At 32.8% G+C, this 20091-nt stretch overlaps 1 protein-coding gene across 8 annotated transcripts in view; it reads right to left on the bottom strand.

The window, feature by feature from the left end:
• LOC114335140 (microfibril-associated glycoprotein 4-like) overlaps positions 1-5344 on the bottom strand; it is a 139416-nt gene extending 134072 nt beyond the window's left edge. The window contains exons 1-3 of one of the 8 annotated variants that reach the window (XM_050655947.1): positions 5171-5341; positions 2555-2684; positions 2020-2235 (exon numbers count right to left, since the gene is read on the bottom strand). In XM_050655947.1, coding sequence (XP_050511904.1) covers positions 2020-2235; positions 2555-2684; positions 5171-5236 — 412 coding nt within the window. In that variant the 5' untranslated portion in view covers positions 5237-5341. Of the gene's footprint in view, positions 1-2019; positions 2236-2554; positions 2685-5170 lie in introns of all 8 variants that reach the window. The other 7 variants (XM_050655946.1, XM_028285310.2, XM_050655949.1 and 4 more) reach the window with 7 other exon arrangements.
• Between the last annotated feature and the right edge of the window lie 14747 nt (positions 5345-20091).

Genomic DNA, 20091 nt, shown 5'->3' with positions numbered 1-20091 from the left:
CGGGCAGTTTGTATAACAATGCTAGTCAAAGCGTGTATTGTGTATTGTCAATATTTTCTTTTCTGGTACACATCAAAAATCTTAACCGGTAAAAATTACCGGATGTCTGTGTTAAGGGAGTATTTTTATATGCGTACTATATTTGTAAATCTGAAATGTTTACATTATTTTTTTGTGTTTTTGGGGAAAAAGTAAAGAAATGGACTGTGGAAGACATCCTGGACCTTCAATGAAGGTTAAATTTGAAGATAAAAATTTTGAGGCCACTTTGCAAAAATGGAATTGCCGTTTAATTTTATTACAATTTTACCCCTTGCAGATTTTTTTTCATGGATGTAAAAATTTTCGTGGATGCTGTTTTATATTTCCTTTGTGATTCTTTGTTACGTTTGTTTGTTAAAAAAAAGTTTAAATTTTTGTCCATAGCATTTATGGCCGTTTGTTTCAATAGACCAAAAATGTTACCAAAATTCTGGTTTAATAGATTATTCTTCAAAAATCTTGTATTATATTATTAAAATCACTCATTTTACCATTTTTCCCATATCTAGAGACTCCATAAAAACACATAATGCAAAACGTTTTTGTTTTTTATTATTAACTTTATATTTTGACTCTATTTTATAGTGACCGGTAAAAAATACCGGGAGTCTGTAGTTACGTGATAATATTGGGATGTCTGTAGTTAAGGGTTAATAGTTTTTGACATATAAGCGAATAAAAATTAAAAAATTGCGAAATCGGCCATTTTTATCCCTGAATCGGGAATTTAACTGAAAATTTCAATGTTGCTAAGGTAGGTAGATATTCTTTAAACATCTATTGATGAAATCCCGAAGAGTTTTTTGCAATACAAAATCGAAAAGCCCTTTCTTTTTAATTGCTAATAAGCGGGCGCGACACTGTAATATAAGTAAGGACGTTTGACTTTGCATAAATTCATTATCTCGAGAATGGGAAAATTTGAAAGGTTATACATAATTCTCTACTCAGTAATATAAACGTTAACATAAATATTTACAAAAGTTGTGCAAAAAAGTTTCTTCTTTTGTGTAAATTAATTTAATAAAAAAAAAATTGTACACCCTGTAGAAATAATTATGTTAATATTTATAAAACTGAATAGAGAATTAAACAACATTTCAAATGAGTTCTCACACAACCTCTACTTCCATTCAAAAATAATCGATTACGTCATCACGCCCTGATGGATGACGTCATTACTATTATATAGATGCCAAAAATTCCTAATTTCAAAAAAAAATCGACCTGCCTAAGGATTTCTGTTCAAATTTGCCCATTCTCGAGATAATGAATTTATGAATATACTACAGTGTCGCGTCCGCTTGATTAGCAAATAAAAAACAAAGGGGTTTTCGATATTGCATTGCAAGAAACTGTTCGGGATTTCATCAATCGATGTTTAGAGAATATCTACCTACCTTGGCAACATTGAAATTTTCAGTTTAATGTCCGATTCAGGGTTAAAAATGGCCGATTTCGCAATTTTTAAATTTTTAATCGCTTATACATATATGTCCAAAACTATTATCCTAAGAAAAAAGTCTCTAAAGACCTTTTCTGTTTGGAACGATTTAAAAAACATATAAAAACTTTGTTCGATGCAAAAAAAATAATTTTAGGAAAAACCCTAATTTTTCCCCTCGCCTGCCAGGGTGTTATGCTTTTCAGAATCGCCTGTCATTGTACACATTTCTTCTAAATGACTTACTGAAACACATACTTAAATTTAAACATTACAGGAGAAAGTTTATTTTGCCCCTAAACTACGCACTTTTTCATTTACCTGGTAGATACACGTGCAGGGCTAATGCCTGCCAGGTCATGGTTTTTAGCCTTGGTGTGCTATGAATTATCACTATACAAATTTCTAGCCTTACAGGAAGACGGTTACTTGGAGAGTTCACTAGCTCTTAGACTAGTATTTGCTGTACCTAATAAATCAATTAAATATGAATTAAATATGAAAAATATGAATATGAAAAAATGGTGGCTCACCAGCTTCTAGAATTTCTCTGCAACTCCTTGGATGATTATTTTCTGAATTTTTCTCAACTGGATTCAAACGACATAACGGTATTTGACTTCTACCTACCAAATATTTACATTGGTCAAACACATTTAAAATGGTCTTTTCGTATTCTTGAATGCTATTTTGCCTATCTATCCCAAACGACAACTTTAAAGGAACTTGCCAATATTCTTCTTTCGTTCCTAAAACAATTTCATTACTGTTTTTGTGAAAAACAATTCATACATTAGTAAAAATTGGCCAAATTAATCCAGCCATTATCAAAAAAAGTCATCAGTCATTACCAAAAAAGCTTAAATAGTTTAAATAATTATTTTGAAGACTATTGTAGCGCATTAGCTGAGTGGTAATAATATCTCTATTGTAAAATTTTACTGCTTCAGGTGTGCACAATCTAAGAATATTTTGCATTAGATAAGACGAGTAGCAATAAAATTTTATAAATTTTTAATGAAAAAAACGCAAATTTATGTTCTTTCCAACAGCAAACACAAACTTTACCTAAATCGATATCTTCAGTTTGAGGATAGAGAAACCTTCCAAAATCATTCCTCAAAGAACTGGTTCTACTTTCAAACTTAACGTCCAATAGTTTTGTGAATTTGACATCGGCAGGGGCAGCAACAGATAACTAGAAAAAATTGGAGTGAATTTTTAATATATATAAAACTACAAAGAAAATAAAATAGATGGCATTTGTGGAATAGATGACAAATGAGGAAGTGAGAAATATAATTGCTTTAATAAAACTATATAAAAGTTACTATACTCCTAATAAATTTAACATATTTACTCTTACGAACACTATATACTAATAAGCACCGAGCAAAAGTACGTGTTAACGAACAGCTCTCAGAGGAAATTGAAATTAGACGTGGGGTGAGGCAGGGATGAGTAATGTCGCCTGTTCTCTTTAATGCCTATTCGAAAGAGATCCTAAAAAGCCCTTGAGTGTGAAACAGCTGGAGTAAAGGTGAACGGAGTTCCCATTAACAACATTAGATATGCGGATGTCACTGTAGTTTTAGCCAAAAATATTGAAGATATTCAGAGACTGGTTAAGAGAATTTGGGGGAAAAAGGGGATGTAGGGTTGTATTGACTGGAAAGAGGGGTTGTGTTGCAGAGGTAGTACCTTTTATCGGAACGACCACATCGAGTGTCATAGACAGGAGATGGTTCTTGATAACTGGTCCTCGCAAGACACCTTACTTTCACTTACGGCTCCACGTGCCACACCCCGGGCAACTGCATTGGTCTGCAGGATAAACTAAGTGAGGGTAACTAGATATAGTGAAACTGTAACGTCTGCATCCAGAGTGGGCGGCCCAAACTCAAGCCAAGAAATGGCATGAAGGAAGGCAACGGGATACCACCTTCATTATTTATTATCCCAAGAGAATCACAATGACGTCATTTAATTATAAATTTTCCGGAGCTATAAACAGTTCCCCAATCGGATCTCCGGGGGAACACAGTTAAATGATAAAAGCCTAACCCAGCGTTTCTCAACCTTTTACCATTTGCGACCCAATCTTCCATAATTATTTTCACCGCGCCCCCCTCGTTTAATAATTTTGACAAAAAACAGTAAAATCTTACTTTTTAGTATTAAGTGCTCTTTTTGATTATACATAACTCCTATTCAGTGTTCATGTGTATTTTATATTTTATTTTGTCAGAAATTGTTTTATTTTGATTTTAGTAATTTAGTTAATGATGTTGGTGTATTTTTTAATATGCTCACGCCCCCCCATTACTAAAAGCGCGCCCCCCTAGGGGGGCGCGCCCCACAAGTTTAGAATCGTTGGCCTAACCTAATTGAACTTACGAAATAAAATAAAGATCGGAACATGGAACGTGCAAAGTTTGTATGAAGCTGGGAAGCTGATTAACGTAATCCAAGAAGTAAAGAGATTGAAGATAGATGTCTTGGGACAGCAGAAATATGGTGGTCAGATGTAGGAAGGTGTGCTGTCGAAGGGGCAGTACTATTCTGGACACCAGGATAAAAACCACAGAAAGGGAGTAGGTATAATAATCACGAGCAAATTATCTGCATCGGTAATATAGTTCTTCTCACTCTCAGACCGTATAGCCTTACTCAAACTGAAAGACAGTGCAGTCAATATCAACATAATTCAGGTTTTTGCCCCAACATCGGACTCAACAGAAGAAGATATAGAAATGATCTACGCAGAACTTAAACAACTGCTTAGTAACGTTAAAAGACATGAAGTAAACCTCATAATGGGAGACTTTAATGCCAAGATAGGGAGAGGTAGAGACGACAATTTAGTAGGCCCGTACAGCCGGGAAGAGAGAAATGACTGAGGCGAACGACTATATCAATTTTGCCAAGAGGAAGATATAAAAATATCTAATACCTGGTTCAAGCTACCACCTAGACGCTTATACGCATGTAAATCCTCAGTGAACCGCCCCGAGAGTATAGTTCGAAACCATATCGATTACATAATGATTAACAAAAGATTTGGATCATCAATAGCTAAAACCCATCAGACCATATCCTTCTCTTGGCAGAAATAAAAATGAAAATCACTAATATGAGGATACGCAAACCAGATCCAACAATATACTATGCTAAACTTAAAGATGAGAATACCAGAAGAGAATTAAGTATGAAATTAAACAAAAAACTAACAAAATGAGCACTAATAGAAAAAGTAATGTAAGTAATGAACGAGTTAGAGAACTGATGAATATGAAAGAGACACTAATGATGAAATCGAAAAAAGAAAACTAAAAATCAAATAAAAACATCAATGGAAGAAAGAGACCTCACTAAAGAAGATTATATGACAAGAAAAAAGGACGATTGGGATTGGGCTGTGGTTCACGGCCAACAGAATATGCTGTGTATATCCAAGGATAAGTAAGTAAGTAAATTATACAATCTACAAGTATTAAAATGAGGATGACATAGATAGTAATATGTTTCCAAGAAAATATGCTATTAGAGTAACAGTTATTTCAAAAATATAACAAAACAGTAATAATATAATACCTGTAGAATGATAGAATCTATTAAGCCATTTGAAGAGCATTAATAACAAAAAGGAATTTAAAAAATAGATTAATAAAAGAAACAACTTACTTTTTCTGACACAACATATTCACTCGAGTAAACGAGTATGAGAAGAACTACAATAGATGAAATCATTGTGATTTACTAAACAAAAATCATATTATTTGGCTATTTATAATTTTGATTACACAGGAAAAGAAGATCAGAATTTACCATTCTAATCAATTTTTTAACACCCACTGTCACCAGATTTACAGGGTTTTGTTATCTTTTGTGCGGAAATTTATTATTTATTGTTATAATTATAACAATTTCTGTTATTATCAACAGCGCTGATTTACTGGACTCGGAGATAGGAAAATTCATTTGATAATAATAATTATAAAATATAATTTTTTATTTAAACATTATTGGTACAGATAAATTAAAAAATGACGACTTCTGTATTCTTTAATTTATACAAATTCTTATTATACATGAACAAATCACTCCAAATTATGCAGTATATATATTATATGTTCGCCTTAGTTGTTGAGATTTCATCTCCTTTAACAACACAGTTCATTATAAAATCCTTTATGTTTATAATCATCCTTACTCTTTACCTAGAGTGCGGTCATATTGAATTGAGGACCGAAGATATTCCGAAGTATTTTTCTCTCACGTAATTTTTCTTAATTTGCTTTGGTCATTGTCAATTATTGGTGATTGTCCCTGTTAGAGTTTTTGATTTTATAAGCTTTTCCAGTCTATAAAAAAGCGGATTTTAGAGTAAATAATGTATTTTATTAGTTTTATATATATATATATATATATATATATATATATATATATATATATATATATATATATATATATATATTATGTAGTATATCGATGGTTTAGTGTGAAAACCTCTTATCTCATTTTTTTTCGAAAATGACATTTTGGTGGTTTTACTTTGAAAACCTTGTATCTCACGATTTACAACTGTTAGAAAAATTCCAAATACACTAGAATATTTTCTACAGCCGAAAAAAGAAACCACGTATATCAATTATTGCTCTTTTGATTTAGTGTGAATACCACATATATTTATAACCAAGAATTTGGTGCTTAATTTGGAGTGTTTGTTTGAGAGATTCGACTTGCAGAAATGTTTTTTGTGAACAACAAAAGGTAGTCCGGCATAAAGGAACATTTTATGAACCTTAAATCAAAAGATTTGTATTGTATCAACCTAGTATTTGCAGGTGTGCAATAAGCTATGAAACATGCAAACCTTGTAAATAATAATAAACACAACCTCATTTGAGATGAAAAACACGTGTATTAAGATATACGAGGTTATCATAGTTACTTGAGCAAAGGCTCTATATATTGCAAGGATATTTACGTGCTTTTCATAGTTAATATTTGTATTTACAATTTAATAGCAACATTTAACAGTTTTAGCTCTGTGCCAATATCAGATATTTGTCTCAATGTGCTCGAATTAAACATACGTAACGTAATTTTTGTTTTTAGGTTATATTATGCAGAAAATCAGTTTTTTGCTTCTCCTGTAAAAAATTGTAATTTAATGAGATACGAGGTTTTCACACTAAGCCATCTATATGTGTATTTTGCATTGCACCGATTTTTGTAATCCTACTTTCACGTGAAATTGATCAGTCTCTCTCACACTTGTCGTAACACTAGTTGTTATTCCCTCATACATATCTCTCACAACCTTTACATATCTCTCACAATCTTTACATATTTACCGGGGACTCCTTTCTTATTTAGTGCCCACCACAGAATCTCTCGAGGAACTCTATCGCTTTCTCAAGATAAATGAAGACCATAATAATATGAGAGTTTGTTTCTTTATTCCAGTATTTTCCATTAAGTGCCTTGTAATGAAAATTGCAATTTGTGATTAATCTGCCCTGCATAAAGCCAAATTGGTTATCGGATATTTTCAGTTTCTTCACGTATCCGTCTATCAAAAATTATCCTGTCCCATATTTTCATGGTGTGACTAAATAGTTTCGAACCCTTAGTCTCCCGACGGCACTTTTAAGTACATACCACTAAATTCGGGTACCCTTATATCCTAAATGTTAAAGTAGATTTCTTAAAAAAATGTTCGGTTACATATCATTTATTATAGTAGAGGAGGAAAGTATGCTAAATGTGCAGTCACTCGAGCGCTTTGGGGACCTATTGGGTTGTGAAGAGTAGGTTTTAAACCCAAAAAAGTTAGGTACAATTTTCATTTTAGTGAGGTGGGGACTTTCCATTTTTAATTTAATTTTCCATTTCCAACAACCGTTTTTTCCGATTATAGCGCCATTTATCCATAATTCGAAAAAATGTTTCAAATAAAAGTTACAAAAGTATTTACCATTTAATATGAACTAATTTTCTAAATAAAATTTCTAACATGGGTATATGAATTAAATTATTTTTTTGCCAATATACAGGGTGTAACTAAAATACAGGTCATAAATTTAATCACATATTTTGGGACCAAAAATAGTTCGACTGAACCTAACTTACCTTAGTACAAATGTGCACATAAAAAAAGTTACAGCCCTTTGAATTACAAAATAAAAATCGATTTTTTCCAATAAATCGAAAACTATTAGAGAGTTTTTATTGAAAATGGACATGTGGCATTCTTATGGCAGTAGTATCTTAAGAAAAAATTATAGTGAAATTTGGACACCCCTTAAAAATTTTATGGGGGTTTTGTTCTTTAAACCCCCCCAAACTTTTGTGTACGTTCCAATTTAATTATTATTGTAGTACCGTTAGTTAAACACTATGTTTTAAAAATTTTTTGCCTGTCAGTACTTTTTCGAAAAGTCAGTTTTTATCGAGATATGTTGAATATTTGTCAAATCCACCACATATTTGTATATGGTTAAGTACGATTATGGAAACTTGGTAATAATATGAAAATTTAATTATGATTTATATTTTTAGGTCTATTTTGAACCATATTAAAAAAGAAGCCACATCTCGCTAAAGGGGGCCTTATCGGAAAAATACAAAGAGGCAAAAAAGTTTTAAAAACACTGTGTTTAACTAATGGTACCGCAGTAATAGTTGAATTGGAACGTACACAGGCATTTGGGGGGTTTAAAGGCACAAAACTCCCATAAATTTTGTATGTAAGCTAATTAAAAAAGAAGCCGCATCTCGATAAAAACTGCCTTATCGAAAAAATAATAAGAGGCAAAAAAGTTTTGAAAATATTGAGTTTAACTAATGCTACCACAATAATAATTTAATTAGCACGTACACAAAAGTTTGGGGGGGTTTAATGGAACAAAACCCCATAAAATTTTTAGGGGGTGCACAAATTTCACTATAATTTTTCTTTAAGGTGTTCCTGCCATAAAAATGACACATGTTTATTTTCAATAAAAAATCTCTAATAGTTTTCGATATATTCGAGAAAATCTATTTTCATTTTGTAACTTCAAAGGGCTGTAACTTTTTTTATGTGCATATTTGTACTAAAGTAAGTTAGGTTAATTCGAACTATTTTTGGTCCTAGAATATGTACTTTAATTTATGACCTGTATTTTTGTTACACCCTGTATAGTCCAATAATATAAATATGTACATATACTGGGTTGGGGTAAAGAATGGAACCAAGAAAATATCTTTGAAACGAAAAGAACAATATTTATGAAACTTTGCATCAGGGCCGCCGGCAAGGGGGGTCAGGGAGGGTGCGCGGACCCGCCCTAGATAATTACAGCTTAAGATAAAACAAGGTTATTGATAAATTTGGTCAATATCGAAGGAGATTACAGTTTTTATTTACCGATTAATCTTTTTTTGTATTATATTTGATTCTTAAAATATAAATTTTCCTTGTTATTTCATTTCTAGAATAGAAAAGCAACTTAAAGATTTTGACCCCCCCCCCCTAAATTTTTTCTGGCGGCGGTCCTGCTTTGCATGCAAGTACAGTGACGCAAAGGGCATCTGATGCAATATTTTTTGTTACTACTGTACTTCCGGTTTTAGAGGAAATACCCTATTTAAAAAGAGGAAATAACTTATTTAATTTAAATGGGACACCCTGTATATTTTTGCAGATTTTAAAAGAACTGATTATTTTTAATTCATACATACCATATTTGGAAGAAAAAATTTGTTAAAAGTGTCTAGATATGTAATTTTTTGTATTAATACAACGTAGTAGGAAATAAATGAGAGTAGGAAATAAATGAGTACTATCTATACTGTAGACTAAAATTGTTGTTTACGTGCACTGCATGACTTATTTGAATTTAATATAGTAGGTAAAACCGTTACTAAACTAATTAACAGAAATAAGTTGTATTACAAATAGTTCATTTAAGTGAAAAAATTGTCTTGAAATATTAATAATAAATCGGTTATGGTGAATTTTAATTTTTTGGAGGTAAATTATCAGTAGTAATTGCACAAGAGCTCTAAAATTATTGAGTTTTAGAAATTCTATATTCATTTTAGAGATCGAGTGTAATTTGTTGCGATTATTTCATGAATAAAACTGTTCAAAACCAAAATTTTATTGTAATTTATTTATGTAATTACAAATTAGTACAATTAAACACATAGTTGTTATAAATATGTATTTGACGGTTGAAAGTCATCAATTTTATAATTTTTAAAACATTTGTCATTAATGTCACTGAATGTATTTTTTCGTAGCAACGAAGGGTATCTGACGTAATATGCTTGACGACGGGCAACTATCAAAAATATTATCAGTTTAATTTAGATTTATGTAGCTTTCTATTGGTCAGAATCTCCTATGAATGAAATAATCTAAATCATTTGATTGGGCGTAGAGGATTCATAGAGTGGCCCGCTCGTTCTCCGGACCTCAACTCGTTAGATTTTTTCTTTGGGGTTATCTAAAATCACGTGTTTACGTTAGGCGACTAACATGCTTGCAGGATTTGAGACAAAGAATAATTGATGAATGGGAACTAATACGTGGAGAAATCTTGCAGAAAGATACTCACGAATTTATTTATAGATCTGCACGTTGTCAGGAGGTGAACGGCAAGCATTTTCAACATTTGAAAGTACTTTTTTTATTTATAATATCATTGGTCGAACGTAAATAAATTAACCTATTTTTTAACTGCAAAGAGATTTATTTCTTGTTTTAATAGTTTTTTCTTCCAAACTTGGTATGTATGAATTAAAGATAACAAGTTCTTTTAAAATCTGCAAAATATAGAGGGTGTCCCATTTAAAGTAAATAAGTTAAGGGTATTTCCGGTGAAACCGGAAGTGGAGTAGTAACAAAAAATATGGCATCAGATGCCTTTTGCGTCACTGTACTTGCATGCAAAGTTTCATAAAAATATTGTTCTTTTGCTTGGTTCATACTTTATTCATATTTGCTTGGTTCCATACTTTATCCTAACTCTGTATAATCAAAGATATTATCATGTCACTTACAACCTTCCATTTCAGTATTTATAGCTTTTATATTATAAAATAAAGTCTTTAATAATTTTTTCTTTTATAACACATACTTTATAATATGATTTGGTATTGCATTTGAAAAGGAAACAATAAATATTCAAAATGTAGTTGTCGGGATTTTTGCTTATGCGCGGATTGTTGCATGTCGGGATTTTGGCCTGTCGGGATTCTGGCGTGTCGGGATTCTGGCGTGTCGGTGTTTTGACCCTCGGTATTTTGGCTGTCGGGATTTTGGCTGTCGGGATTTTGGGCGGCACCGCGAGATAATATGTATAGCTGGAGAGCTAAACACTATGGGCGTGGAGAATTGGATGGAGGTGGCTCAAGACAGAAAACAGTGGAGGCATGTTGTCGAGTCGGCTAAAACCCACGAAGGGTTGTAACGCCACGGAGTAAGAATAAATAAGTTTAATACTTCAAATGTAATTCAAACGATTGTGTGTTAAATACACCATAAGATTTATAGTTACTCTAAAGAATCGTTGGAAATAAACTACGCTTTTCGCTTATTTTAAACAGTTATGACCAAAAAATAAGGCGAAGTTAAAAATTCCGTCGGGAAGTAAGTGTCAAAAAAATCTTAAAGTGATGTGAGGCTAAGGGTGACGTGTTACTTAGAATTAACTTTAGGCATGTAATATTTGTAAAAAATTTCTTTTTGAGCAAGCTTTTTTTGTAAATATTTTAAATATTAATAATAAGCAGATGAGAAATGAAGTGCCACATTGCTTTCATTTATAAGCACAAACAAAATTTATTTGCTTTTTGAATCTCTAGTAGTCCTTCGTTGAAAATAATGCCTATGAAATCCATAAATTCTTAAGAGGTACCTAAATCAGTTATTCTGCCTATTGCTTCTTAGTATAACATGCCAATATTTTTCTTTAATTAGCGTCAGCGTCACCCTTAATATAAAATTAAAAATTTAAGTTACTAATACGATTTTGGTATTATAAATGGGCTATATTTGTTACAGTTTGGCAGTTTTTTGTTTAATTTAGATTATAGGTATTATTAGGTATTAGATCACATATTGTTGATAGCAACACTCAAGATGAAAATAATCAAATCAAATAACCGTAAGGAAGAAAAAAGGAGGAATGGGAATATAGAAACTGAAATTGGAATATAGAATATATAAACTGAAAACGCAAGAAACAAAGCAACAATACAGAACAACTAGAACAGAAACTGGGTAGGTACAGTATTTCTCATGATCATCTTTCAGTGCGTCACAGTTTTTCGTTTTCTTTCTAACGCATTAAATTGTATGTGACAGAAAAAAAGGCACGTCGGTGATTACATTTCGTCGGTGACATTTTTATAACATTTATTCTAGTTATTCTAGTTGTCGATAGATGGCGCCATAATAAAAAAATAATTTTTTTTTAATTAGATAATAATATTACAAATATAATCTGTATAATTTATAAGACTATACAAATCAAAGAAAATACCATTTTATAAATGCAAGAAACACTTTTGATTTGTTTTTATTCCAAATTGAAAATAAAATGTGACAACTGTCAGATTTAACTAAAATGTCATGTTAGAATAAATGTCAAAAATGTGTATTATCACGGACTTACCCTTTTTCCTATCATTTGTTACGCACTGAAAAATGATCATGAGAAATACTGTACGAGAACAGAGAAATAGAAGAGGAATGGAAAAACATAAAGAACAGCATAATAGAGACAGCAGAAGAAAGAATAGGATTTCAAAAAACAAAGAATCGAAAGAACTGTTTGATGAGGAATGTCATCAAAAAAGCCAACTGAAGCACCTCGCAAGAAACAAATGGCTACAGAGTGCCGAACAGGAACTACTGGACCAATATAGAAAAGAAAAACAAGAAGCATTGAAACTCTATAGAATAAAGAAAACACATGGATCTCTGAACAAATGCAAGAATAAGAAACGAATAATAAAGACAACAAGAAATTGTGCAAATAAATAAAACAACAATACAGTACCAAAAAACGTCACAAAAATAAACAAAGGAGATTGGGAAAAACATTTCACGGACCTATATAGAAACAATAACAAGGCAGATTCAGAGGACGATGATATAAGAGATAACAGAAATGAAGAGGAAGGCGCACCTACTTATCAGGAATTTATGGAGGTATTAAAACAACTAAAAGTAAGCAAAACGCCAGGGCCAGATGAAATCAACAACGAACTGATCATCAACGGAGGAGAGGAGCTCACGAAGCCAATGCATAAGTTAATGGTTACAATTTGAAAGGACGAAGCGTGCCCATAGAAGAAGAAACGGATATATCGCACCAATTTTTACGGAAGGGAATCCAACTAAGTGCTGCAACTACAGAACAATTATGCTACTAAATACACCGTATAAGATATTGACCACAATTATAAGAAACCGACTAAATCAATACACCGAAAATAATATAGGACCATACCAACAGGGCTTTAGAAAAGGAAGATTAACAAAAGATGCAATACACGTACTAACACAAACAATTGAAAGAAGCTATGAACATGACATAGAATTACACATACTCTTCATCGACTTCGAACAGGCCTTCGACAGCATATAGAGACAACAATTATTAAAGGACAAAAAATTGGAGATACCGGCAAAATTAATAAGACTAACTAGAATGACAATGAAAGACCCATCAGCAAAAGTTAAAACAAATGAGGGAGATACAAACGATATCAAAATAGAACTTGGGGTAAGACAAGGAGACAGTCTGTCAACGACACTATTTAATATCGCTCTAGAAGGAGTTATTAGGGACACATGGCTAAAAGAGACAATTATTCAAAGCTCAACACAGATCATAGGATATGCGGATGACTTGGGACTGGCAGCACGAGCTAAAAAAAGACTAGAAGAGGCACTTTTAACTCTGGTAAGAGACGCAAAGACGAGAGGATTATTAATCAATTAGAATAAAACAGAACACCGTATAAGCACAAGAGACAATGTAAACAGAATAACAAAAATAAAAATAGGTGAAAATACATTCCAGAGAGTAGATTGCTTCAAATACCTGGGGGTGATGATGGACGGCAAAAACGGAAGGAGTACCTATAGAGATAAACGAAAGAATTAAAGCAGGTAATAGAGTATATTTAAAATATCACCGACTACTCAAGGACAAAACCTGAGCAAAAAAAAATCAAAAATATATACAGCAGCAATTATACCAGTGATAGCCTATGGAGCAGAAGTAATGTGCCTTACGAAAAAAGACGAAGAAAAGAGAAGAATACATGGCCAAGTAAAGATAGAAACAGGGGAATATAGAAAGGTTATGAACCAGGAAATAATAAATATAACTGAAGGAGAAGATATAATGAAATTCATTAAAGCACAAAGGCTCAGATGATTTGGTCATACACAAAGAAGAGGGGTAGAAGAACCGATCAGGAAGATAATGAACTGGAAACCAGTAAAAAAATACCAAAAACAAGATCAAAAATAAGATGGGAAGTTCAACTGCTAGACGATATGGCAAAGATGTAAATTGCAAACTGGAGAGACAAAATTCAGGACCAAAAAGAGTGAAGGAGGATAGTAAAGAAGGCAAAAAAAATCACAACCTATGGACGACGACCCAAAGGAAACTGCAGACTAATCCACCGCGTGAAATGGATTAAAAGAGCTCATAGTATTTGTCAACCTATACTCTAATAAGAATGAACGGTCCATATATTATTATATATTAGGTATTTATAAAATAACCTGCTCGTCAAAAACTTATATTCATAGTTGATTTTTTCGTGAACAGATTAACAGATTCCGCTAATTTTTTTTATTATTTTAGATTTCCTTTAGTGTTTACACAGTTGTGCAAAGGTTTTCTCATACATCTTTTTTGTACTTATACCGGGTGGAAGAAAATAAATGTATTTCTTATGTTAAATTTGTGACACCCTATAGGGAGGATGAGGTACAACTGTTGGTATACATCGGAATCTTATTAAAGTCTTATGTTTTGTGAACATTCTGTTTTTTTAATGTCCCTGATATCTTTTGAAACAAAGAAGATATCTCGTTTTACTGTTTAACATGTGTTTTAACTGAAACAATATTAATTAACAATAAAAAATAACATCTAACAAAGCTTTAAAAACAGAAAGGCACATAAGGTCAACAGTTATTATCGACATCTCTAAGAGTGATTTGTCGACCAGGTAAGCGGTATGTATAGCGCAAGATAAGAGAGACGGGATTTTTTAGTAAAGGCTCTGTGATGTTTTAGGGTGGAATTTCCTTAAAAATAAGTACGGATTTGGTGTCTAGGTCGAGGCTCTTTAAATAGCAAGGGGTACAATACACGAATTTTTTTTCTTTAAACACTGTATTCCGGTCGAAATATATGTAAGGAATAAATTCATCTTAGTAGTATGATAAGACATGACTTCCTCACATATCGCATGTCTTCAGTTAAACACACATTAAAAGTAAAACCATCTAGTTTCTTTATTATTAAATATATCAGAGCAATTAAACAAATAAAATATTCGCAAAATACGAGACTACAACATAGTATCGAAGTATACGCAACTTTGTACCTTTTCGTCCCTACAAGATGTCTCAAACTTTTGTTTCGGTTAAAAGGCATTTTAAAATATAAAACCGTCTACTTTTCTTGCCTCTAAAGATATCAGGAAGATATACACCAAATAACATGGTTAAGACCTGGAGCTAATACCGGAAACCAAATCGATTACATTCTGATCAAGAAAAAAACAAGCGAAGTCAATAAATGATGTACGATCATATAGAGGAGCGAACATAGACTCAGACCACTTCCTGGTGATTGCAAAATGCAAAACTAAGGCAAAACCAAAAGAAACAAGAGTAGCGAAAAAGAAATGGAACACACAAAAACTGGAGGAGGTTGAAATAAAAGATAGATACAAAGAAGAACGTAAAAGAGGAATACAACACGAAGAACAAGAAATAGAAGAACAATGGAAACGAATTAAAGAAGCCATAGAAAAGGCAGCGGATACAGAAATTGGCAGAATAAGAAACATCAGAAGAAATGAATGGTTTGACCAGGAACGTAGAGAACAAATAGAAAGAAACAATAAAGCCAGATTGAAATGGATAAACTCAGGAACAGCAGAAGATATGGAAACATATAGGAGAGCAAGGACAATAGCAAAGCAAACATGAAAAAGAAAAGAATCTTAGAAGAAATAATGATGGACATCGAAAGAGAAGACACGAGAAATAGTTCTAAACCACTATATAATTACTCAAAATTAGGAAAAAACCAAAACCGATGGTAGCCATAGAAGAAGACATTTGGATAAGACATTTCGAGGAATTATATAAAGCAACAGGTAAGATGACACAGGAAGGAGACATAATAAGGATAAGACAGGACGCGGAGGAATACAAGAAACCTACATACGAGGAAGTAGCAGAAAGTATCAAGAAGATCAAGAACAAAAAAGCAGCGGTTTATGACATCATAAACTGAGAACTCATCAAATATGGTGGAGAAGCTTTAACTAGAAAAATACATGAATTAATTGTAACGATTTGGAAAGAGGAAAGAATGCCAGAAGACTGGAAAACGGGAATAATTATAACGATAACCAAAAATGGAGACCAAAACAAATGCAAAAACTATAGAGGAATCACCTTGGTAAATGTGACATATAAGGTCATGACGGGAATAATAAAGAACAGACTAGCAAAGCATACTGAAAAAATCATAGGAAATTACCAATATGGATTCAGAAAAGAAAAATCGACGATAGACGCTATTCACATAATAAGACAAATCATGGAAAAAGCATATGAACACAACATGGAACTGCATATGCTTTTTGTGGATTTTAAACAGGCCTTCGATAAACTAAAAAGAGGAAAACTAATAGAAGATCTAACACGTATAAAATACCAGACAAATTAATACAGTTGATAAAAATGACAATGAAAGAGGCACAAGCAGTAATAGATTTAAGTCAAAAGACAACGGAGAAGAACAGGGTCCAAAACGGAGTCAGACAAGGGGATGCCCTGTCAACTGAGTTATTCATTACATCTCTAGATTGTGCAATAGAAGAAGCAACAAATAACGGAATAATTAATAAAAATGCAGTACAAATAGTAGGTTATGCAGATGAAATCTTTATAATAGCCCGGGACAAAATATCATTAATTAAGTCATTCTCTGAAATAGAAAAATGGGCAAAAAGAAGATGACTAGACATAAATATGGAAAAAACAAAGTACATGAACGCAAGCAGATTCAACAAAACAAGACTAACACAATTGATAATAGATAATTACACATTTGAGGAAGTAGATACATTCAAATATTTGGGAAGGATGACTAGTAGAGATAATGGAAGAATAGACCTGAAACAGAAACTACAAGCAGGAAATAGAGCTTACCACAAAAATAAAAAAATAATAAAAGATAAAAAATTAAGCAGAAATACAAAGATGCAAATATATAAGACTACCATAAGGCCAGTGGTAATGTATGCCATAGAAACCAACACCCTAACGTTAAAAGAAGATGAACAGCTGAAAGTATGAATTTGAAAGAAAAATAATGCGCAAAATTCTGGGACCAAAAGTAATAAATGAAAACGAAAAAAGACCCTGGATGAACTACGAAATAGAACAATGGATGGAAGGAGAAAACATAGTGAAAGAAGCAAAAGCACCAAGAATAAGGTGGTATGGTCATATAAGTAGAAAAAGTGAAGATAATTCCATTAGTTATTACCAACTGGATACCCCCTGAGACAAGAGCACGAGGCAGACCAAAAGCAAGATGGAAACAGCAAGTTGAAAACGACTTAAGAGTTATGGGAATTCGAAACTGGAAAAAAAGACTGAGAACCGAAATGAGAGGAGAAAAGTACTGAAGGAAATGAAGATATACCAGAAGCTTTGAAGAGACAGATTAGAAGAAAAGTGGACTGATCCCCCATGTCTTAACGGATCATTAAAGTGCAAAATAGCTATAACTTCCACGGGAGTGTACAGCTTATATACATATACAAAGATATCAGGAACATTCAAAAAAACAAAATGTTCACAGAACATCAGACTACTATTTGTTTGTGATGTATACTTATATTTGTACCTCGTCCTTCCTACAGGGTGTCTCAACCTTAACATAAGAAAACCATTTCTCCTCTTCCACCCGGTATAAGTACCAAAAAGAAGTTTGTAAACGTTTGCACAACTGTGTAAATACTAAAAAAAAAAGAAATAATCAATTATGAAAATGAGCATAATTTTCTATATCCCTAACTTTTGACGAGCAGTTTATATCCATATTATTATATTCGTATCTAGCCAAATATACTTTAGTCTTCAACTTTATTCTACCTGTACGATCTATATGAATATTAAGAGCGTAATCGCCAACTTTTGGCCCAATGCTTTTCAAACGCAGTCATTTTTTTTCAAATTCTGAGAAACTAATAAATATTTTTGAAAAATTTAAATTCAGAATGAAAATTTTACATTTTTTACATTAGGTACATTATTACGGAGGGGCATAAGTCTCTGAAATCTTCTCTAATGTTAATTTTAATAAGTTATAAGGGTGAAAAAGAAGAGAAAACTTAGTGTGGTTTTTAATTTCAAATATCTCATTCGAAAAAAATTTTTGATTATTCTAGGGGGCTGGCGCCCGGTAATAATCTAATCTTTCATTCTACGTTAAAATTTTTCAGAAATATTTATTAGTTTTCCCATGATTCGAAAAACCAAATGTATTTAAAAAGCATTGGCCCTAGATTTCGCGCCTGCTTTCTTCAGCAATGATATTAGATATTATTTTTTTGCGACGGTAATCAAAACATTTTTACAAGATAAATCACATTTAACCCTTGTGTGCCCACCAAACTTTACCAACGTTTTCACATAACCGGGATCCCTGGTGCCCCCCTCTCATTTTTTCAATGCTTTTCATTATTTATGCAATTGAAATGGTTTCGTTTGAAATTGAAAATGCGTATTCCTTGCATGGCATCATTTACGCAGGCAAAATAAGTAACGTTTAAGAGAAAAATCAAGGAGAAAGAGCGATAAAGGTACTTGCAGCCGCGTATTAGGATAGTGGTAGAAATATTGCCATGGACAAAAAATATTTTAAAACAGTACATCTTGCCAAACACTTAGTTTCATGGAACTTAACTTAGTTGGCACTTGAAGAAAAATACACCTTAGGTACAGTCTAAGTGTGATGGCTCCAAATAAATCGAGAGATGTATACCTACTCTAGTGTTTTTGGATTCGGATTTGGATTCGCATTTGGATGAAAAAATATCGATGTTCTCCTAGGTACCGAAGAAAAATAAAGAAGTTATACTATTATCAACGATGAATTCCGACATGACTGTAATTGCTGTACATTTTCTTGCGTCCTATTCCTTTCTTGCCTTCAGTTTTACCCTGGATTATAAGTTGAAGGAACTGGTATTTTTCGTTTCGCATGATGTGACCCAAATACGCCGTTTTTCTTTTCTTGATGTTTTCGAAAAGCTGACGTTCTTGGTTGATTCTTTTAAGGACATCCACATTTGTGACTTTCGCCGTCCATGGTATCTTTAGGATACGGCAATAAAGCCACATTTCGAAAGCTTCTAATCTGTTTATATCCCTCGTTTTGAGTGTCCAGCCCTCTATGCCATATAACAGCACCGACCACATGTAGCATTTAGTAAACCTTAGTCTCAGTGTAAGGTCGAACTCTGAGCAGGTCAGTACTTTTCTGAATTTTACGAAAGCTTGTCGAGCTTGCTGAATGCGACATTTTACTTCCCTGTCCGATGCCCAGTCTTCAAAAAGCCACGTTCCTAGGTATTTGAATTTGCTCACTCTCTCAATGGATTTAGTATTCAGTGTTATGGTGGAGTTTTCAAATGTATCCAAGTTTCTGGAGATGGTCATGAATTTGGTCTTTTTGGTATTAATCTCTAATCCCATTCGCTTACTGTATTCTCCGATTATATTGACAAGTTGTTGAAGATCTGCTATGTTGTCGCAAATTAAGACAGCATCATCAGCATATCGCATGTTGTTGATCAATACTCCATTCATTGTGATTCCCATCTCTGCATCTTCCAAAGACTCTTGAAATATGGCTTCCGAATAATTGTTAAATAAAAGAGGGGAAAGCACACATCCCTGCCGAACACCCCTTCTTATATGTATGGATTTGGATATAGAATTGTCTATTTTTAACTGTGCTGCCTGATACTAGTACAAGTTTTCAATTCATCTTATGTCTTATGGTCTATATCAACCTTCTTTAGGAGCTGCATTAACTTGTGATGTTGGACACGATCAAACGCTTTCTCGTAGTCTAGAAAGCACAGGAATACGTCCTTCCTCTGATCGTAGCAATTTTGGACCAACACCTGTGTTGCTACTATTGCTTCTCTTGTTCCCAAACCTTGCCTAAACCCAAACTGAGAATCACTGATGTCCCATTCACATTTTTTGTGTAATCTTTGATGTAGTAGTTTCATATGAAAAAATAATACAACAAAAG

The sequence above is a fragment of the Diabrotica virgifera genome, chromosome 7 (genome assembly GCF_917563875.1).
Source record: "Diabrotica virgifera virgifera chromosome 7, PGI_DIABVI_V3a".
Lineage (NCBI taxonomy): Eukaryota > Metazoa > Arthropoda > Insecta > Coleoptera > Chrysomelidae > Diabrotica > Diabrotica virgifera.
This window is presented reverse-complemented; position numbering and strand designations above follow the sequence as displayed.